This window comes from Thalassophryne amazonica, chromosome 9, assembly GCF_902500255.1.
Source record: "Thalassophryne amazonica chromosome 9, fThaAma1.1, whole genome shotgun sequence".
Classification (NCBI taxonomy): domain Eukaryota; kingdom Metazoa; phylum Chordata; class Actinopteri; order Batrachoidiformes; family Batrachoididae; genus Thalassophryne; species Thalassophryne amazonica.
Genome location: NC_047111.1, coordinates 75409954 through 75433419, shown reverse-complemented (window position 1 = coordinate 75433419; position 23466 = coordinate 75409954). Strand labels below are relative to the sequence as shown.

General features: G+C 40.8%; 1 protein-coding gene and 1 long non-coding RNA gene across 2 annotated transcripts in view; both read right to left on the bottom strand.

The window, feature by feature from the left end:
* Positions 1 to 23466, bottom strand: part of LOC117517415 (cilia- and flagella-associated protein 54-like) — a 133783-nt gene that overhangs the window by 70502 nt on the left and 39815 nt on the right. Inside the window, exon 29 of the mRNA XM_034178419.1 lies at positions 3870 to 3965. Within this exon, the coding sequence (XP_034034310.1) occupies positions 3870 to 3965 (96 nt within the window). The remainder of the gene's footprint in view (positions 1 to 3869; positions 3966 to 23466) is intronic.
* On the bottom strand, positions 21428 to 23225 carry LOC117517422. Its single transcript, XR_004562723.1, has 3 exons — positions 23197 to 23225; positions 22897 to 22903; positions 21428 to 21738 (listed from the first exon to the last, which is right to left on the bottom strand). It is a non-coding gene; the product is annotated as an uncharacterized LOC117517422 (long non-coding RNA).

Below are 23466 nucleotides of genomic sequence, written 5' to 3'. Positions count from 1 at the left end.
TGTTTCAAGCCTGCTCTCACTGCAAATTGCTCTTTCATGTTGGAATGTGATGTACCTGGATGACATTTGGATGACTGCATTCTACACAGCTGCCATGGGTCAACTCAAGGTTGACTCGCACTCTCCTGACTGATCGGCCAGCTCACACTGGAATACCCATGTTGCTAGGAAGGCCAGCACGGTTAGCACCTGTGCCCACACCTTGGCACAGGTGGGACCTGAGCACAGGTGCTGACCAGTACAGGCTCCTCGCCGTACTGTGCACTGGGCCAGCTGCAGTTCTGCGTGCAACTTTTGATTACTCCTTGGTAATCAAAATCAGCTTATGAGCCAATTATCGTCATTTGCAAGTCGTCATTCACGTCGGACTGCATGATTTGCAAGGTTTTCTAACAACGCTAACATAGCCATTGTTCATGCCATTTTACGCATCACTTTGCGCATGCATTTATGTCCACCCATATCACTGCAAACACATGGGTGTGTTAATTGTTCATAAGTGTGTCTCTGGTGTGCACATCCCTCTGATGACTTCATGTTTTCACACTATTAACAGTTCTGAGCATCACCGCTACGTGTCAGTGGTGGAACAATAGCTGTAGGAACATGCATATGCCAGCCAGCATTTTTGTGTGACGCACCGCACATTTCCACGGTCATTTCACTTTTGATACATCTGAATGTTAGCGTGGAGACGGATATACGCCACGTTTTTGTGCATACGCACGCTCTGTACTTGAGGACCCTGGTGTTTCCTGTTTTATTGTATGGTTGTGAGACTTGGATGCTAACTATTTACAAGGCAACAAGTGGATGTCATGTGGTGGATGTTGTGACATGCAGAGCTGGATGGAACTCTGCGACTCTGTGACTTTTACTCACTGAAGCTGAAAGTTATCCACATTTTGTGACATGCAACACCAGCAAGACTTGGCTTGAGTTTGGAGAAAAAAAATCCTTTTATATTGTAAATTTTCACATTTTTACTTTCATTATTTTATGATTAAGCTTAACTTTACTGTTTACCACAGAGTCTATTTTAAATAAAGTCTGAACCTGAGCTAATACATTTCACATAGCTTGGTACAAGTCACTGCAAATCTAAGGGCCTCTTCACACATAGTACAAATTGTGTTGAATTGCACATGAAGCAGGAATCGTATGCAAAATGTGTAAAATCATAGCTGCTTCCAACACCTTGTACACCTGTTGCTACAACTATTTGCACACACCAGCAACTGAAAGACAGAGCGTGCCCTGTGAGAGCCCATCGAACCCTCCCGCAGCAGGTGTTGGCCAAATTCGAGCTGACACACATGAACATCCAACACCGCTTACATGGCACTTAGAAAATGTGTAGCCATTCGCACTATCAACACGACAACAGTCAGCAGACAATCACTGTCAAGCTGGATGTGAAATTTGTATAAGTGCCCCCACGACTGTGGAGTTGCAAAATGCCACACACGTGGTGCATGTGTCTTGCACGTGTGCACGAGCGTCACCCCCCCCACCCCCACTCCCCCCAACACAAGTGGCGTGCTGGGGGAGGGGGGTGCACACTTGCATAAAATGCTTATGCGTATGTACAAATCTGATCACATGGGGACCAGACAGCGAGGTCTGATCGCACAAAGCACGGGGACGGGCCTGTCAGCTGATCGCAGCACAATGACAGCTGGATGATGGCTCAGTGCACACATTACAAACACAGAAACCACCGCCAGGCCAGTTATATAATAATTACAACAATACCTACATACGTACTTACATTACAAATAACGAAAATGAATGACCACATAACACAGAGTGACACATTGTTCTTGGCACTGAACGGACACGGGGGCGTGTCCGCTCACAACCGCGGCTGTAAAGATCTCTACTCCTGGATGTCCCAGCTTGAGAACACATTCTGTGTTTGGAAGGACATGAACTTACAACATTCCTCTGTGAGGCACGTGGCTCTGCCTGCTGTCCTCACGTGGAAATATATAAAACATCTTTTGCCTTTACGCCGGGCTGCAGTGGCTGGACACAGCGCAACTTGTCCATGTCTTTGATAATTTCAGGCATTTTTCCACAGTGTTTACAGGTCAGCGATGGTAGCACAGTGCTAAAGTTTCCATTTGGTAATCAGAGCGTATGGGTTTGAATTCCGTGCGTGAGTGACATTTTTTTTAACCAGGGTTAATTAACCGGGTTCTGTATTGCGTCCCCTTTTATATATTATTTATATCAACCCGGTGATATTCACTAATTATACAGCTGGTTTTTATTTTATTGCTCTCCACATCAGCGGCGCGATGTGGTACAGCTGCTCGCACTGTGTTCCTGCTCAAATGACACCATCGTATGCACGAAACGTCACACTGGGATTGTGCACACCTGCCCATCGGCTCGATGTTTGCGTGGATCAATCATAAGTGCTGTTTCACCAGGAGTCACCCTGAGTTGTACTTATTCACACTATGTGTGAAGGGGCCCTAAATTTGGTTGGTTTGTCCAACCAGCTTCATGATGTTGCTGTACTGTAGTTGGAAGGAGCACTTGAACAGGTTGGACATTCAAGCTATTTGCATCAATGTATCAGTGACACAGAGTGTTAGTGTAACCTGACCAGTGGTGGGCACAGTTCCGATAATCCGATAACAGATAAATCACCCAAGTCATCCAGAGGCATACATTTTTAACTTATGGTTTAAATTTTAACCAAACTAATTTTGGACAAGTTATTTAAAATTACTGTCATTTCTGAAGTTTTATAAAGTGAAAATATCAGATATATGTTTTAGTTTTAAAGTAATGTGCACATGCTGTGCCCAGCAGTGTATTATGGGTAGGATAGGGTAATCTCAGTACGTTCACGACAGGACAAATACATTTCAGACACTCTGTTCAGGCTCCACAGACAACAGCATTAAACTCTAGTGCCTAAAACTCTCGTGAATATATTCTCTGAGTTTATAGACATTATTGTATTTGCGTTTGTTAAATTCCAAGCATCTTAAATGTAGCAGACATGGATTATCTGGAATTTTGTTTTGGCAAGTTTTCAAGGCCTCTACTGCCATCTACTGGCCAGTACTGTTCATGGCAGTTCATGGCAGTATTCACCCTGCAGCTGAGCAGACACTGTATGATATTTTTAATCACAAGTTAAGTTTTTTCAAACTTAATTTACAAAAACTCTCAATGGGAGACGTCAAAGTTTAAAAACAAAACAAAACAAAAAAAACATTACAAGACAGGTCTGCGTTGTTTGCACATGCACAGTGTGAGCGGTTGGATGCTTGTTGCTCTTTAGCAGCAGGATACCCTCACGACGGCCTACCAGAATAATATCAAACAGGTTTGATTTTCATTCGACCAGGATGTTCAAACATTGAAGTGCGGGCTCATTGTTTGGGTCTTTTATTGCTTTTGATGCTTCCAAAAGTGATTGGGGGTGTTAAAATTCATATTCAGTTAATTAGTAGTTGCAAATGTACCAGAGACAATACTGGAAGTTATTGGTTATCTGTAACTTCTGATACATTTTTGGGTGGTTTATTGGTTTATCTTTATCAAAGATAACTTTTCAGTTATCTGATTATCTGTTATCAAAGTAAATTTTTTGCTTATCTGTGCTTACCACTGAACCTGACAAGCGACCTTTCTCTTTAAACCGGATGCAACCGTGCCATTGCAAGAGCAGTATTATGCATGCTGTTACTTAATGTGGACCCAAACATCGTATTTATCAAATTATAAAAGGAAACATGAGTGATCCACTAAAGTGCACACATTTTGAAATCTACTGGAAGGAGTATTTTCTTGGCTAAAAACAAAACAGTCAAACAAACTATTTAGATTGTGTGCTCAACTCTTACCATCCTCATATGCAGACTTTAATGAGCTGCTAATGATGCGATCATAAAGCATGGCAGCATCCGCACAGTCACTCAGTTCATGCAGATGTGAGATCTCTAAAAAAAATAACAAAGATTGCTATTCTGTGGAGTTTTATTCATTTTTTATTCATTTCCTGTCACTATAAAGAAAAATAAATAATTGTTAGATTTCTATGTGACAGCAATATCATTATCATCTCATCATAACAATGACAAAGAGATAATTCAGACCCTTAATTTGTTGATTACACTATGTAACACAATTTTTGTTCCTGGCTTCTAAGTGTTATATTTCAACTGCTTATTCTAAAGTCTATGGAAAAATGACTACATTCAGCACAAACTTTGATTTTATTTTTTTTTAATGTTCTAGAAAGTTCTAAAAGTTTCTTGAAATTTCTAGATAATTCTGGAAACTTCTAGAAAATTCTGGACAGTTCTAACAGTTAAAGAATATTCTAGAAGACTACTCAGTAGTAGTGAAGGCGAATCGAGAATATTGTTGAAAACAGACAAATTTCAAAATATCATTGTCCTGATCACAGAAGCAAAGTTTCTGTGGAATAACAGCTATTTTCTATTTATTTAAGGCATAACAGGTTAGGAAAACACACTGTGTACCCAGGAACAAAACAAAAATAAAAATTTGTTACATACTCGTAGTGTTATGGCAACAGTTTAATCAGCATGACACCACTGGAAACACTGTCCATCTCAGCTAGAAAAAAGTCATTAGATCTGGATCTTCATTTTAAAATGGTTGACAATGATTAGGGGATACAGTCAGGGATGTATGTAGTTGGACAGTGAACAAACGTTTGTATTTTATTTTTCCTCTGCACACCATCACAATGGAGTTGAAATGAAAAACAAAATGCATTTGTAGTTTAATACTTCAATACAACAAATCAGATCAAATCTAGGCAAATGTCTCCCATGTTCCTTCTTCAAATAGTGGCTGCAAATTCACGTTTTCTTTTTAAGAAAATCCTTTTCTTTGTGAGTCCAACATGAAGCTATATAACTGCAATCACTGTCAAAGGAACCTATAACTCAGTCAAATTTGTCATGGTATCTTGGTGGCTTTCTTCAGTTGTTCCTTCTTACATTCACAAATTTTTTGAAAACGGCATATTCAGGGCAGATTTACCATACAGTGACATGCTGTTTGTATTTCTTAATGATTGAATTCAACACAAGTGAATCCAAGACATATTCAGTTACTTCATTGTTCATGCATCCATCCCCTGACTTGTCAAAAGAAAACCGATTGTAAAAGTGACGATTTGTATCAACAATAATCATTGTATTTAGTATTAAAAGTGTAGGTGACACCAAAAAATATGCACAAATAATCACCTCAAATTATGAAATGTTGATATTTTAAAAATCCTGAACAATAATAGTCGATGATAAGTGAGCAGGTGAAGGATAAACAAGAGCTGTCTCAAACCTGCGCTCTATTTCAGCCCTCAGCTGCAGGCATATTGTTGTACGTCATCACCAGGACGGGACCTGCTGATTGTTTTCGGACAGTTTTTTTTTCTAGTGTGGAACTTTTTTAAAAGTCCAGTCTGAAAGTGACTCTGAAGCAGCTGTGAGGGGCACAGCCTTATGGTTTTGAGCCTTATTTAGACCACAATAAATCAATCAATCAATCAATCAACTTTTTTCTTATATAGCGCCAAATCACAACAAACAGTTGCCCCAAGGCGCTCCATATTGTAAGGCAAGGCCATACAATAATTATGAAAAACCCCAACGGTCAAAACGACCCCCTATGAGCAAGCACTTGGCAACAGTGGGAAGGAAAAACTCCCTTTTAACAGGAAGAAACCTCCAGCAGAACCAGGCTCAGGGAGGGGCAGTCTTCTGCTGAGACTGGTGGGGCTGAGGGAAAAAACCAGGAAAAAGACATGCCGTGAAGGGGGGCAGAGATCGATCACTAATGATTAAATGCAGAGTGATGCATACGGAGCAAAAAGAGAAAGAAACAGTGCATCATGGGAACCCCCCCACAATCTACGTCTAAAGCAGCATAACCAAGGGATGGTCCAGGGTCACCCGATCCAGCCCTAACTATAAGCCTTAGCGAAAAGGAAAGTTTTAAGCCTAATCTTAAAAGTAGAGAGGGTATCTGTCTCCCTGATCTGAATTGGGAGCTGGTTCCACAGGAGAGGAGCCTGAAAGCTGAAGGCTCTGCCTCCCATTCTACTCTTACAAACCCTAGGAACTACAAGTAAGCCCGCAGTCTGAGAGCGAAGTGCTCTAATGGGGTAATATGGTACTACGAGGTCCCTAAGATAAGATGGGACCTGATTATTCAAAACCTTATAAGTAAGAAGAAGAATTTTAAATTCTATTCTAGAATTAACAGGAAGCCAATGAAGAGAGGCCAACACGGGTGAGATATGCTCTCTCCTGCTAGTCCCCGTCAGTACTCTAGCTGCAGCATTCTGAACCAACTGAAGGCTTTTTAGGGAACTTTTAGGACAACCTGATAATAATGAATTACAATAGTCCAGCCTAGAGGAAATAAATGCATGAATTAGTTTTTCAGCATCACTCTGAGACAAGACCTTTCTGATTTTAGAGATATTGCGTAAATGCAAAAAGGCAGTCCTACATATTTGTTTAATATGCGCTTTGAATGACATATCCTGATCAAAAATGACTCCAAGATTTCTCACAGTATTACTAGAGATCAGGGAAATGCCATCCAGAGTAACGATCTGGTTAGACACCATGCTTCTAAGATTTGTGGGGCCAAGTACAATAACTTCAGTTTTATCTGAGTTTAAAAGCAGGAAATTAGAGGTCATCCATGTCTTTATGTCTGTAAGACAATCCTGCAGTTTAGCTAATTGGTGTGTATCCTCTGGCTTCATGGATAGATAAAGCTGGGTATCATCTGCGTAACAATGAAAATTTAAGCAATACCGTCTAATAATACTGCCTAAGGGAAGCATGTATAAAGTGAATAAAATTGGTCCTAGCACAGAACCTTGTGGAACTCCATAATTAACTTTAGTCTGTGAAGAAGATTCCCCATTTACATGAACAAACTGTAATCTATTAGACAAATATGATTCAAACCACCGCAGCGCAGTGCCTTTAATACCTATGACATGCTCTAATCTCTGTAATAAAATTTTATGGTCAACAGTATCAAAAGCAGCACTGAGGTCCAACAGAACAAGCACAGAGATAAGTCCACTGTCCGAAGCCATAAGAAGATCATTTGTAACCTTCACTAATGCTGTTTCTGTACTATGATGAATTCTAAAACCTGACTGAAACTCTTCAAATAGACCATTCCTCTGCAGGTGATCAGTTAACTGTTTTACAACTACCCTCTCAAGAATCTTTGAGAGAAAAGGAAGGTTGGAAATTGGCCTATAATTAGCTAAGATAGCTGGGTCAAGTGATGGCTTTTTAAGTAATGGTTTAATTACTGCCACCTTAAAGGCCTGTGGTACATAACCAACTAACAAAGATAGATTGATCATATTTAAGATTGAAGCATTAAATAATGGTAGGACTTCCTTGAGCAGCCTGGCAGGAATGGGGTCCAATAAACATGCCGATGGTTTGGACGAAGCAACCAATGAAAATAACTCAGACAGAACAACCGGAGAGAAAGAGTCTAACCAAATACCGGCATCACTGAAAGCAGCCAAAGATAACAATACATCTTTGGGATGGTTATGAGTAATTTTTTCTCTAACAGTCAAAATTTTGTTAGCAAAGAAAGTCATGAAGTCATTACTAGTTAAAGTTAATGGAATACTCAGCTCAATAGAGCTCTGACTCTTTGTTAGCCTAGCTACAGTGCTGAAAAGAAACCTGAGGTTATTCTTATTTTCTTCAATTAGTGATGAGTAGAAAGATGTCCTAGCTTTACGGAGGGCTTTTTTATAGAGCAACAAACTCTTTTTCCAGGCTAAGTGAAGATCTTCTAAGTTAGTGAGACGCCATTTCCTCTCCAACTTACGGGTTATCTGCTTTAAGCTACGAGTTTGTGAGTTATACCACGGAGTCAGACACTTCTGATTTAAAGCTCTCTTTTTCAGAGGAGCTACAGCATCCAAAGTTGTCTTCAAAGAGGATGTAAAACTATTGACGAGATACTCTAACTCCCTTACAGAGTTTAGGTAGCTACTCTGCTCTGTGTTGGTATATGACATTAGAGAACATAACGAAGGAATCATATCCTTAAACCTAAAGGAGACAAAACCTTGGAGGAAAACCTTCAGTCTGACAACAGTGATAATACTGGCAGACTTCAGAACAGAGAATCGTGATTATAAAATAAATAAATAAATAAATAAATAATGCAGGCAATTTCAGCATGGGAGTGGAGATAATAAACTGTTTTTTTGTATTTTTTTTTTTTTTTTTTTTTGCCAGCTCTTTGGCTCGTAATCAACTGAAAATAATAATGATAAAAAGAAAATTAGTTTTACTACCCAGACATCAGAAAAAGTGAAAAAAGAGATGGGGAAGTGTGGATTTTTTTTATTTATGATTTTTTTTTTTCTGAGAAACGGGTACATACTCCCTGCACCTGTCATGTCTCTCTCTCACTTTTATTCTGTCTGCTTTGTGTTTGCTTTCACTCACGCTCTTTGCACCTGTTTACGTATTTCTGTATCCTACATCACTCCACTTGGTGCACTCTCTTCCTCCATATCTTGCAGTGTTTAATCTTTGTCCACTAGCCTTTCTAGAATCTTCCCTCCACACGTGCCCCTTGTTACCTAATCAGTCTGCACATGCACCTTGTTTACACCACCTGTAATTTAAGCCCTCACAGTCTCACAGCTCACTGCTAGATTGTTGTCTCTGTACACGTTTATCAGTTCTGTTTTTACCAAGCCGTGTATCAAACTACTGCTCTGTATTACCTCGACCATACCTCTTGCCTCTTTCCATATGTCTGTGTTTGCTCGTGCCATTGAACCCTGCTTGTCCATGACTTCATCTCAGCCTAACCCTGCTAGTACCTTTCCTCCGCTGAATGACCACATGTGTACCTACCTGAGCCTGAATAAAAGACCATATTTCTCTTACACCAAAGCCTAGTCTGGGAGTTTGCATTGTGGGTTCTACCGCTCCTGGGGCCAGGTCGCCACCCGCCATGACAATAAACTTCAAACTGTTTAATTTTATTCTTAAATACTCAAAAAAAAAACACATTACATATCATGTTACCTACACTTTAAGTCAGTGGTGTCCAAACTATTCCAGAAAGGGCTGAGAGGGTGCGGATTTTCTTTGTAGCCACTGACTCCAGCAGGTGATTTCACTGATTAACATCACTTTGAGCAGGTGGGTTAAGTTCATCAGTGAAATCACCTGCTGGAGTCAGTGGCTGCAAATAAAACCTGCACCCTCTTGGCCCTTTCTGGAATAGTTTGGACACCACTGCTTTAAAGTGGATATGACACCTAAAAAATTAGGTAAAACTGATATAAATATGAAAATATACATACAGTATAGTAAATTGAAATTGGTTTTAATCATTATCACTGAGAAATAAAGTTTGTACAGCTTCTCAAAAGTGTGTTTCTTGGAAAGCGTGCTGGCAGCGTTCCATCAGCGGTCACATGATGCCGTGACGTCACAGCGTGTAGAGTCCCATCTTTGTCTGTTAGATTGACAAAAGGAACAGACAGACCTCGGCATGGACAGTGACGAGATCGAGAACTTTTCTGACTCCTCTTCAAGTGTGGATAATTTCTGTGAGGAAATCGAGACGGACTCGGATCCTGAGGATGTCCCAGCAGTGATTAGATCCTACAGATTGGAGCCGTATCTTTCGGACGAACATTCAAACCAGAAGCATTCTGACAGCAAAAATAATGCCAAAAGTGTTTATGGCGGAGCCGAAGCAGAGGCAAGAGATGTGCCAATTCTGATGGATTTTGACAGGCTGCAGAATACGGAATGGTAAGGGAGGGTTTGATTTTTGTTGCTGTTGTTTATAACATTATAATTATAGCATTTTCAATTCTAGCGTCTGTTTACTGCCTTTGTTATTTTTCCGGAGCCGCGATAGTGTAGCTACTACTTGCGGACCACCGTCATTACCTTCGGATTTTTGCCATTTTGGAGTGCCTGGCATTGCATTCACCTGTGTTTAGTTATATTATTTTCACGAAAGAATAGTAAATAAACGGCGAAAGTTTCGAAAAAGATCGCCGAAAACAACAATAAACATGCTGCCGCCGTGTTTACTACGTATTGCATTGATATTTTTACAAGTTCCTTGACCATTTCAAGATTATTGTGAACATATTATTTGGGGTTGACATTTTAGGTGTTCCTGTGAGCGGTGAGAACATTGTGACGGTAGAGGAAAGTGTCTGCTGTCGAGACCAAATGCGGGTGTGCGAGCGGAGCGAGCGGCAGCCTGACATTTCGTGCATCACACAACACCGCGGCTTTCGATCAATCTGCCTGGACTTGAAAAGGCTAAAAACTTTCGCCCTTGTGTTTGTGCAATACGCTGTGACACACTGGTCAGGCATATCGACAAACAAGTCCCTGACAGCTGTGTTTAATCAAAGTTTCTGCCGCTAAAAAAAGTGTAAACAACGGCCACCAAGCCAGTATGGTCTACACGCAGTGACATATTTCAGGTCTGGTGCTCAGCGGGAAGCTGGTCACGGGGCGTGCACATTTTTCAGTGGCGGGACGTTCAAATGTTGTATATAACGGGAGAACCGTGTCCATTTTCCCAAAACGCTTAGGTTGACCGAATTATATAACCTTTGTTACATGTAATAAGACTATGTTGTCTTTAAGTGTCATATCCACTTTAAGTGATAATAAAAGATGGGGAGTGATCAGAGTGCCACAGCAGCACATCTGACGTGTGTCATTTCGGAGCATCAGCAGCGATTCACCGATTATCGCCTTGTTTCTGCTTAAAACTGACTTTAGAATGATTTAAGACGTCTTACTTTGTCATCTGATGGTTAATAATCACATTATTCCCTTTGATCGCTTTGGGTGTAGAGAGTCAGCCTCAGAGAGTCAGTTGCAGACGACGGCGTGCTGGGTAATCGGGAGAATCGGGAGTTTTCCCGGTGGGCTGGTCCAACCTGGGGCCGTTGTGAGGGGGTGTTATATGACCACCACTAACTGTTAGGCTACACAACAAGACACTTGGGCTGCTGTATCTTAAAGTGAAGACATTAAGTGTTAGAAATGTTATACAATCACAAAAATTCACAAGAAAATAACTTAAGACTGCTTCTTTTGCAACGCTGTTATCTTTTCCAAAGCCTAAGGTAGGGACATCCCATTACACGTTTAACACCCCTATGCATTCATTACAGTTAGTTCAGTCCTATCAAGCCCAGTGCGCCCAGATGGGACTTGCGCTACTAGCAAATAGGAGGAGTGGTGAAGAGGGAAATGGTAAATAGGGCCGGGCATAACAGGCTAATTAATATATGCTAAGATGCTGTGCATAGACCACGCGCTATTTAAGTAATTCACATATTAGAGATTGATAAACTGTATATTGTTTTATTGGTGATAAAAAACAATAATAATGCAACAATGCATATTTGGATGCTAAAGTAGACTACTAACCCTTTTAATTGCATTTTTTGGTTAAAAAAAAACAGACACACACAAATATTTAATTAAAATATCCAATTGTGTATAAAATGCATTTAAATTATATTTAAGTAATTAGCAATGTTCTAATGCATCATTTTGAAACTAAAGTTGTCAACCTACTAACCCATTGATTGCATGCTTTTTGCAGTACTTGAGCAGCAGCAAAGTCCAATTGAAAGCAGACCTACAGATGAAGCTGAAGTTAGGGAAGGGACAAGCACTTCTGAGCGTGGTAGGTCAAACTCTATCCACAAAGTGTGTATATTATACTATATTATGTTATTAATAAATACTGCTCTCTGCCTGCATATTTCACAGGTGAGCCAGGTGTTGAGAGAAGGGACAGTGAACAGGAGACAGAGGCCAAAGAGACCACAGAAGCTCATCAGGGACAGGAAGAGTCAAATGTAGATGAGACGGAGCCTTTTGATTATTTTGTTCACCCTCAGTCCAAGGATTTTGTCATGTTTTTCCATTTCCACCCACAGCAATCAACTAAAGAGCCCCTACTAGCCAACGTTTTTCACAAGCATGGAACAAACAGAAAATGGCTAACTTACTCAGAGAAATCCAAATCACTGTACTGCTCTGTATGTTTGGCATATGTCCCTCCTACTAGTGAAAGTCCTTTTATAAAGCATGACTTTAAAACATGGAAACATGTTCAAAGAATTGAGGAGCATGAGAAAAGCAAACTCCATAGGGACAGTGCTGACTCCTACTTCATGTCTGCTAAAAAGGCTGATGTAAAAAGCCTTCTTGTAGGCAAGCAAATGTCTTTACACCATGAGGAGGTAAAGAAGAAACGCCAGGTGATGGACCAGATAATAGATGTGATCAAAGTTTTAGGCAAATGTGGACTGAGTTACAGAGGACATAGAGCAGAAGCTGCTTATATGCTGGAGAACAGTGATGTGAACCATGGCAACTTTTTAGAACTGCTCCTACTCCTAAGCTGATATGATCTGTGTCTTCAGCAACATATCAACAGCTGCATTGAACAGAGCAAAAAACATGACAGTGGGGCAAAGGGGAGAGGTTCATTGATCACTCTAATGTCCAACCACACTGTTAAAGTTGTTGATTCACTCAGCGAGTTAATTAAGGCCTCTATAGCAGATGAGGTTACAGAAGCGGGTATGTTTTCAATCCAAATTGATACCACTCAAGATATCACTTCAACTGATCAGTGTGCTGTAATTTTGAGATATGTAACAGACACCATACATGAACGTTTGGTTGGTGTCATAAACTGTGAAAAATCCACAGGCAAGTACTTACTTGAGCTGTTAAAGGAAACTCTATTCAAGCTCAACCTGGACATCAGCAAATGTGTGGGCAACATCACGGATGGAGTAAGTAAGTAAGTAAGTAAGTAAGTAAGTAAGTAAGCTAGCTTTATTTATATAGCACTTTTCACAAACCAAGGTCACAAAGTGCTTCACACGATATAAATAGACAAAAACAAGCAGCAAGCATGCAAGGTCCCTATAAAGGATTTTCCACGTTTTTGTCTGAGCAGTCCCCCATGCAGATCCATGTTTGGTGTTACGCACATATCCTCAATTTAGTGCTGTCAAACACTACAGGAAGTGTGGTTGAAAGTGCTTCTCTTTTTTTCCTTGCTCAATGATATTGCAGTTTTTCTAAGGGAATCATATAAAAGAATGCAAGTCTGGGAGGAAGTCTCTAAGGACAAGCGTCACAGAAAGCTGATACCAATAGGTGAAACAAGATGGTGGGCTAAGGATCAGGCTCTAAGCAAAGTCTTTGGCAGGTATGGTAGTCCCCAAGATGGACTGTATGTTGACCTTCTGCTGACCTTAGAAAAGGTTTTGCGAGATGTCACAATGAAACCAACAGTGAGAGCTAAAGCAAAGGGCTTCATTGAAACACTTTTGAAATTTCAGATCATATTAACTGCTCAAATTTTCCTTCGTGTTTTTCAGCATACATCCCCACTGTCCAAATATTTACAAACTGAAGGGTTGGACATTTTGTCATCTCAGAGGCTTGTTGAGGAGATACAGGAGAGTTTAAAGCAATGTGCCAGGGATTTTGAGTCTGTGCAAGGGGCAGCTGATGTTTTTGTGCAATGGGCAAACAAAAAGTTTGAAGAGGAGAACTGTGACTTGGAGGTGCAAACAGAGCTTCCACAGAAGCGTATCAGAAAAACAAAAAGAATGCCTGGAGAACTTGAGGAGGATGAGCCAGTAGCCTCATCTGATGCTACATTTGAGATAAATGTTCACAATGTTATCCTGGACACTGTGACGGGAAGCACTGAAAAAAGGTTTGCTGCTAATGGTAAACTGGCTTCAGATTTTGCCTGCCTAGACCCTAGAAACTTTCATTAAATACAAATTAATGGACTGACAATTGGAGGCTTAGAGCAGATAAGCAAATGCCTGATTAGTTTTGACGAAAGGGCAACACTGAGTACTTTGCAGGCTGAGTTGTGCAATCTTGCAGCTCAATGGGACAGGCTGAAAAAGTCTTCACTAGAGGGTTACACTGTAAGGGCAGGCACTGAGAATGATACAGATGAAACTGAGTTAGACACAGAGATAGGGAGCAGGATTTGTGCTTCTTGCAGAAACTGTGATTTGTGTGTACTTGGTACTGAGTCAGTATAATTTGCTAACAGATGCCTACCATGTTATTGGGCTGGCATACAAGTTTTTATTGACCCTCTCAATCTCCCAGGTGCCCTGTGAAAGAAGTTTCTCCACCTTAAAATTTATCAAAAACAGATTGCGGAGCACACTTCATCAGGAGCACTTGGAGGCATTCATGCTGATGTCTTCTGAGAAAACCATCTTAATGGCATTTGACAATGACATTGTTATAAACAAAGTTGCAGATATCAGTGCACTTCTCAGGAGCACAATGTTGCACTAATTACCTGGCTGCTTGTTCGTTCATTTGTTTGTTTGTTCATTTGCACTTAGGATTTATCTGTGATGGTTGATCTGATTTCATCCATGTTTAGTTCAGTTTGTGTGTATTACTCAGTTTGTGTGTATTACTCAAAGTAACTTTTGAACAAATGTTCTATTTGTGCCATTGCTCTGTATAGAATTTGTAATATTTCTTTTCCAACAAAGCAATATTTATTCATTTATTTTCAGTATTTTAAGTAAAATACAAATATTTATACTTACATTTCTTCTTGTATTTTGCGTATTTTTCATAATCAACGGTCCTATATTTTCCAAATGTTTCAAGATGATGTCGGGGCAAAAATAAATAAAACCACCAGATGTCATTGTTGTCATTTTCAAGGAAAACGCTCCAGTGAGGTACACAGCGACGACATAAAGGCGCGACCCGGTAGCTGTTGTGACGCTCAATTCAATTTCAATTTCAATTTATTTTCTTTTATATAGCGCCAAATCACAACAGAGTTGCCTCAAGGCACTTCACACAGGTAAGGTCTAACCTTACCAACCCCCAGAGCAACAGTGGTAAGGAAAAACTCCCTCTGAGGAAGAAACCTCAAGCAGACCACACTCAAAGGGGTGACCCTCTGCTTGGGCCATGCTACAAACATAAATTACAGAAACAATTCACAGAACAATTCACGGACGAATATACAAGAATTGCTGTTGGTGCACAGGACAGGAGGGCCGCCAACACAAATACAACTCCCATCTCTGGATGGAGCTGCACCTTAAACAGAGATAAAAAACAGAATCAGGCATCAGAAAGACAAAAAATACTGTATAATTTGCCAGCATTAATCAACAACAAAAACAGAAGAAATACTAAGGTGATCGCCAGCCGCTAGCCCTAAGCTTTACTAAAAGACCCAGAATTTACGTAAAGTTGAGGCCATGGCCCGCTCCAATTACTAATAACATGAATTAAAAGAGTAAAAAGCGTAAAACAAAACTGTACCACTATGCTAGTTATATGAAAGGCAAAAGAAGTGCATCTTAAGTCTTGACTTGAAAGTCTCCACACTTTCAAGTTGCTCACTATCTCGTTACTACCACTGTCTGACAAGTAACGGTACTTCTGATGGTTCGGTGTACATTTATGGAGTCATTCGAATTGGTACTACCTGTATTGTGTCCACCTTGTGGTCCAAAACATGAACATTTTCATCAGTCGCTGGAGCTATGTGCATGAGTGCAATGCCAGCTACATGCCTGTTGATGCCAGGATGTCAGCCGTATCAACATTTGTAGTACCACCTCTTCCAGCTACTTACAGTATGGGACTTCACTGCTTAGGTGGTGTACTGGTGAGTTAACAATACCGTTCTTGTTTTAACTAACTAACTTTTACTTTCTACCAACCACCAGTAGAGGCAAGCAAGAGTTGCTTGCCTCTACTGGTGGTTGGCTCTCACTGCGGTATTGTAACACTTCCTGTTCCGGAGCACAGCGGTGTTTTTCTGTATCTGTTAGCTGTTTAATCTGCGCAGTTAGATTGATCTAGTTATCTAGATTACGATTTGTTTCCCAGTGTAATCTTTACGTGCCTTAACTAAAGCACTCCTTCTGCTGAATCACCTCTAAATTATTTACACATTATTCACTTTGCGTGTTTTTAGGAATCCGCTAGCTTAGCGTAGCTACTAGCTCTTAGCCGATTTAGCATGGCTGCTTCTCCTGTCTCTCCCGCACTTTTCTGCTCTGGGTGTGAAATGTTTAGTTATTCCTCGGCCTCCTTTAGCAGTAACGGTACTTGTAATAAGTGTAGCTTATTCGTAGCTTTGGAGGCCAGGCTGGGCGAATTGGAGACTCGGCTCCGCACCGTGGAAAATTCTACAGCTAGCCAGGCCCCTGTAGTCGGTGCGGACCAAGGTAGCTTAGCCGCCGTTAGTTACCCCCTGGCAGATCCCGAGCAGCCGGGAAAGCAGGCCGACTGGGTGACTGTGAGGAGGAAGCGTAGCCCTAAACAGAAGCCCCGTGTACACCGCCAACCTGTTCACATCTCTAACCGTTTTTCCCCACTCGACGACACACCCGCCGAGGATCAAACTCTGGTTATTGGCGACTCTGTTTTGAGAAATGTGAAGTTAGCGACACCAGCAACCATAGTCAATTGTCTTCCGGGGGCCAGAGCAGGCGACATTGAAGGAAATTTGAAACTGCTGGCTAAGGCTAAGCGTAAATTTGGTAAGATTGTAATTCACGTCGGCAGTAATGACACCCGGTTACGCCAATCGGAGGTCACTAAAATTAACATTAAATCGGTGTGTAACTTTGCAAAAACAATGTCGGACTCTGTAGTTTTCTCTGGGCCCCTCCCCAATCAGACCGGGAGTGACATGTTTAGCCGCATGTTCTCCTTGAATTGCTGGCTGTCTGAGTGGTGTCCAAAAAATGAGGTGGGCTTCATAGATAATTGGCAAAGCTTCTGGGGAAAACCTGGTCTTGTTAGGAGAGACGGCATCCATCCCACTTTGGATGGAGCAGCTCTCATTTCTAGAAATCTGGCCAATTTTCTTAAATCCTCCAAACCGTGACTATCCAGGGTTGGGACCAGGAAGCAGAGTTGTAGTCTTACACACCTCTCTGCAGCTTCTCTCCCCCTGCCATCCCCTCATTACCCCATCCCCGTAGAGACGGTGCCTGCTCCCAGACTACCAATAACCAGTAAAAATTCAAAAAGAAAAAATAATATAGCACCTTCAACTGCACCACAGACTAAAACAGTTAAATGTGGTCTATTAAACATTAGGTCTCTCTCTTCTAAGTCCCTGTTGGTAAATGATATAATAATTGACCAACATATTGATTTATTCTGCCTTACAGAAACCTGGTTACAGCAGGATGAATATGTTAGTTTAAATGAGTCAACACCCCCGAGTCACACTAACTGTCAGAATGCTCGTAGCACGGGCTGGGGCGGAGGATTAGCAGCAATCTTCCATTCCAGCTTATTAATTAATCAAAAACCCAGACAGAGCTTTAATTCATTTGAAAGCTTGACTCTTAGTCTTGTCCATCCAAATTGGAAGTCCCAAAAACCAGTTTTATTTGTTATTATCTATCGTCCACCTGGTCGTTACTGTGAGTTTCTCTGTGAATTTTCAGACCTTTTGTCTGACTTAGTGCTTAGCTCAGATAAGATAATTATAGTGGGCGATTTTAACATCCACACAGATGCTGAGAATGACAGCCTCAATACTGCATTTAATCTATTATTAGACTCTATTGGCTTTGCTCAAAATGTAAATGAGTCCACCCACCACTTTAATCATATCTTAGATCTTGTTCTGACTTATGGTATGGAAATAGAATACTTAACAGTATTCCCTGAAAACTCCCTTCTGTCTGATCATTTCTTAATAACATTTACATTTACTCTGATGGACTACCCAGCAGTGGGGAATAAGTTTCATTACACTAGAAGTCTTTCAGAAAGCGCTGTAACTAGGTTTAAGGATATGATTCCTTCTTTATGTTCTCTAATGCCATATACCAACACAGTGCAGAGTAGCTATCTAAACTCTGTAAGTGAGATAGAGTATCTCGTCAATAGTTTTACATCCTCATTGAAGACAACTTTGGATGCTGTAGCTCCTCTGAAAAAGAGAGCTTTAAATCAGAAGTGCCTGACTCCGTGGTATAACTCACAAACTCGTAGCTTAAAGCAGATAACCCGTAAGTTGGAGAGGAAATGGTGTCTCACTAATTTAGAAGATCTTCACTTAGCCTGGAAAAAGAGTCTGTTGCTCTATAAAAAAGCCCTCCGTAAAGCTAGGACATCTTTCTACTCATCACTAATTGAAGAAAATAAGAACAACCCCAGGTTTCTTTTCAGCACTGTAGCCAGGCTGACAAAGAGTCAGAGCTCTACTGAGCTGAGTATTCCATTAACTTTAACTAGTAATGACTTCATGACTTTCTTTGCTAACAAAATTTTAACTATTAGAGAAAAAATTACTCATAACCATCCCAAGTACGTATCGTTATCTTTGGCTGCTTTCAGTGATGCCGGTATTTGGTTAGACGCTTTCTCTCCGATTGTTCTGTCTGAGTTATTTTCATTAGTTACTTCATCCAAACCATCAACATGTTTATTAGACCCCATTCCTACCAGGCTGCTCAAGGAAGCCCTACCATTATTTAATGCTTCGATCTTAAATATGATCAATCTATCTTTGTTAGTTGGCTATGTACCACAGGCTTTTAAGGTGGCAGTAATTAAACCATTACTTAAAAAGCCATCACTTGACCCAGCTATCTTAGCTAATTATAGGCCAATCTCCAACCTTCCTTTTCTCTCAAAAATTCTTGAAAGGGTAGTTGTAAAACAGCTAACTGATCATCTGCAGAGGAATGGTCTATTTGAAGAGTTTCAGTCAGGTTTTAGAATTCATCATAGCACAGAAACAGCATTAGTGAAGGTTACAAATGATCTTCTTATGGCCTCGGACAGTGGACTCATCTCTGTGCTTGTTCTGTTAGACCTCAGTGCTGCTTTTGATACTGTTGACCATAAAATTTTATTACAGAGATTAGAGCATGCCATAGGTATTAAAGGCACTGCGCTGCGGTGGTTTGAATCATATTTGTCTAATAGATTACAATTTGTTCATGTAAATGGGGAATCTTCTTCACAGACTAAAGTTAATTATGGAGTTCCACAAGGTTCTGTGCTAGGACCAATTTTATTCACTTTATACATGCTTCCCTTAGGCAGTATTATTAGACGGTATTGCTTAAATTTTCATTGTTACGCAGATGATACCCAGCTTTATCTATCCATGAAGCCAGAGGACACACACCAATTAGCTAAACTGCAGGATTGTCTTACAGACATAAAGACATGGATGACCTCTAATTTCCTGCTTTTAAACTCAGATAAAACTGAAGTTATTGTACCTGGCCCCACAAATCTTAGAAACATGGTGTCTAACCAGATCCTTACTCTGGATGGCATTACCCTGACCTCTAGTAATACTGTGAGAAATCTTGGAGTCATTTTTGATCAGGATATTTCATTCAAAGCGCATATTAAACAAATATGTAGGACTGCTTTTTTGCATTTACGCAATATCTCTAAAATCAGAAAGGTCTTGTCTCAGAGTGATGCTGAATAACTAATTCATGCATTTATTTCCTCTAGGCTGGACTATTGTAATTCATTATTATCAGGTTGTCCTAAAAGTTCCCTAAAAAGCCTTCAGTTAATTCAAAATGCTGCAGCTAGAGTAATGACAGGGACTAGAAGGAGAGAGCATATCTCACCCATACTGGCCTCTCTTCATTGGCTTCCTGTTAATTCTAGAATAGAATTTAAAATTCTTCTTCTTACTTATAAGGTTTTGAATAATCAGGTCCCATCTTATCTTAGGGACCTCGTAGTACCATATCACCCCAATAGAGCGCTTCGCTCTCAGACTGCAGGCTTACTTGTAGTTCCTAGGGTTTGTAAGAGTAGAATGGGAGTCAGAGCCTTCAGCTTTCAGGCTCCTCTCCTGTGGAACCAGCTCCCAATTCAGATCAGGGAGACAGACACCCTCTCTACTTTTAAGATTAGGCTTAAAACTTTCCTTTTGCTAAAGCTTATAGTTAGGGCTGGATCAGGTGACCCTGAACCATCCCTTAGTTATGCTGCTATAGACGTAGACTGCTGGGGGGTTCCCATGATGCATTGTTTCTTTCTCTTTTTGCTCTGTATGCACCACTCTGCATTTAATCATTAGTGATCGATCTCTGCTCCCCTCCACAGTATGTCTTTTTCCTGGTTCTCTCCCTCAGCCCCAACCAGTCCCAGCAGAAGACTGCCCCTCCCTGAGCCTGGTTCTGCTGGAGGTTTCTTCCTGTTAAAAGGGAGTTTTTCCTTCCCACTGCAGCCAAGTGCTTGCTCACAGGGGGTCATTTTGACCGTTGGGGTTTTACATAATTATTGTATGGCCTTGCCTTACAATATAAAGCGCCTTGGGGCAACTGTTTGTTGTGATTTGGCGCTATATAAAAAAATTGATTGATTGATTGATATTATAAGCCACCCAATTTTCACAGTCAGTCAGCACATAAATGATGGATTTAAATGCCACAGTAGAACTCTTATTAACCCTGTGCAGTGGCGGTTTGTGGGCCGGTTGGATATGAAACTCCCGGGCTGAAAAATGTTCCCAGCACGCCCCTGGTCGCAGACATGCTGCTGTGGCGCTCTGATCGCCCCCCCCCATCTTTTATGATGAAATAATGCAGAATTTATGTGGAATTGATTGTTGTACAAAAGCTTCAGATATCTGTCACTGAGATAGATGATGACTGGAGTGCAGCTTTAAGCAGAAACGAGGTGATAATCAGTGAATTGCTGCTGACACTCCAAAATGACACATGCGCAGTGAAGGCAGGGCAGACTCAGTTTTAGGGGGGACCGTTCGGTCAACAACACCAGGACTGCAGCACTTGAGAAGCTGAGTGAGAAATTGGAGTGTCTGGGTTTGCAACTGTCCTGAATAAAGACTAAGATCCAGGCATTCAATAATTTCCTGGATTCGGCCATTGCAAGTGTATTTGCATGTGGCCAAAGTATTGAACTTGTAAAGCAATTCACTTATCTTGGCAGTAACATTGAAGTCTCTGTGTCCTTGGCCTTTAAGATCGAGAGATGCCTGAGAAGAGCTTATAGATTCATGAGGTTGTTGTACAGAGGTGTTTGGCAATTCTGATGCCTTTTCAGGATAATGAACTTCAAGGTCTTTTGGATCCTTCTATTTATTGTCTAACTGTATGGTTGTGAGACGTGGACACTAAGGTGACAAATACATGATTTTGGTATTAGGTATCCTTGGAAGATCCTTGAATAACATTAGAATGACTTCCTTAAGGAGACTCAGATGAGGACTACCACTTGCATTGTGAAGGAATAACAGGTTAGATATTATTGGTCAAGTGTCATATTCTTTTGGGAGACACAGCGGCTTAGTAGTTAACAATGTTGCCTTACAGCAAGAAGGTGCTGGGATTACTTCCCAACAGATCCTTTCTGTGTAGAGATTGCATGTTCTACCAGTGTCTGCATGGGTTTCCTCCGGGCACTCCAATTTCCTCCCACTATCAAAAACATGCTCATTTAGGGTCTGCTCCTCTCTGTGCCTCTGACCAAGGCACTATCTCTCCATCTGGAATTCGTCACTAGGTGCCAGACTATGGCTGCTCACTGCTGCTAGTGGTTGGGTTGTGTCTACCTATAATTAGGATTGGTTAAATGCAGAGGACAAATTTCATTGTATGTACTCATCTATGTACAGTAGTGTTCAGAATAATAGTAGTGCTATGTGACTAAAAAGATTAATCCAGGTTTTGAGTATATTTCTTATTGTTACATGGGAATCAAGGTACCAGTAGATTCAGTAGATTCTCACAAATCCAACAAGACCAAGCATTCATGATATGCACACTCTTAAGGCTATGAAATTGGGCTATTAGTAAAAAAAAGTAGAAAAGGGGGTGTTCACAATAATAGTAGTGTGGCATTCAGTCAGTGAGTTCGTCAATTTTGTGGAACAAACAGGTGTGAATCAGATGTCCCCTATTTAAGGATGAAGCCAGCACCTGTTGAACATGCTTTTCTCTTTGAAAGCCTGAGGAAAATGGGACATTCAAGACATTGTTCAGAAGAACAGCGTAGTTTGATTAAAAAGTTGATTGGAAAGGGGAAAAGTTATATGCAGGTGCAAAAAATTATAGGCTGTTCATCTACAATGATCTCCAATGCTTTAAAATGGACAAAAAAACCAGAGATGCGTGGAAGAAAACGGACAACAACCATCAAAATGGATAGAAGAATAACCAGAATGGCAAAAGCTCCAGGATGATCAAAGACAGTCTGGAGTTACCTGTAAGTGCTGTGACAGTTAGAAGACGCCTGTGTGAAGCTAATTTATTTGCAAGAATCCCCCGCAAAGTCCCTCTGTTAAATAAAAGACATGTGCAAAAGAGGTTACAATTTGCCAAAGAACACATCAACTGGCCTAAAGACAAATGGAGGAATATTTTGTAGACTGATGAGAGTAAAATTGTTCTTTTTGGGTCCAAGGGCTGCAGACAGTTTGTGAGACGACCCCTAAACTCTGAATTCAAGCCATAGTTCACAGTGAAGACAGTGAAGCATGGTGGTGCAAGCATCATGATACGGGCATGTTTCTCCTACTATGGTGTTGGGCCTACATATCGCATACCAGGTATCATGGATCAGTTTGGATATGTCAAAATACTTGAAGAGGTCATGTTGCCTTATGCTGAAGAGGACATGCCCTTGAAATGGGAGTTTCAACAAGACAATGACCCCAAGCACACTAGTAAACGAGCAAAATCTTTGTTTCAAACCAACAAAAGTAATGCCTCGCAGATGTGAAGAAATCATGAAAAACTGTGGTTATACAACTAAATACTAGTTTACTGATTCACAGGATTGCTAAAAAACCAGTTTGAACATAATAGTTTTGAGTTTGTAGCGTCAACAGCAGATGCTACTATTATTGTGAACACCCCCTTTTCTACTTTTTTTTTTTACTAATAGCCCAATTTCATAGCCTTAAGAGTGTGCATATCATGAATGCTTGGTCTTGTTGGATTTGTGAGAATCTACTGAATCCATTGGTACCTTGTTTCCCATGTAACAATAAGAAATATACTCAAAACCTGGATTAACCTTTTTAGTTACATAGCACTACTATTATTCTGAACACTACTGTACAATGACAATAAAGGACCTTCTTCTTTTTCTTGATCCAGCAAGCAGGAGCCTCAGTGCCAAGGACCCCAGAGGCTGGACAAGAACAAAGGGATGCCCACACTTTGCCCAGGCAGTTACCATCCAGGACTCTAGGATGGGTGCATTTACCGGTGATGGTATCAAGCAGGGGTGGTGGCCAAGTGGTTAATGCGCTTGGTTTCAGTTCAGAAGGTTCCGGGTTCAAATCCCACCCCTGCCACATTTCTCCATGTAATGTGGAGTTGCG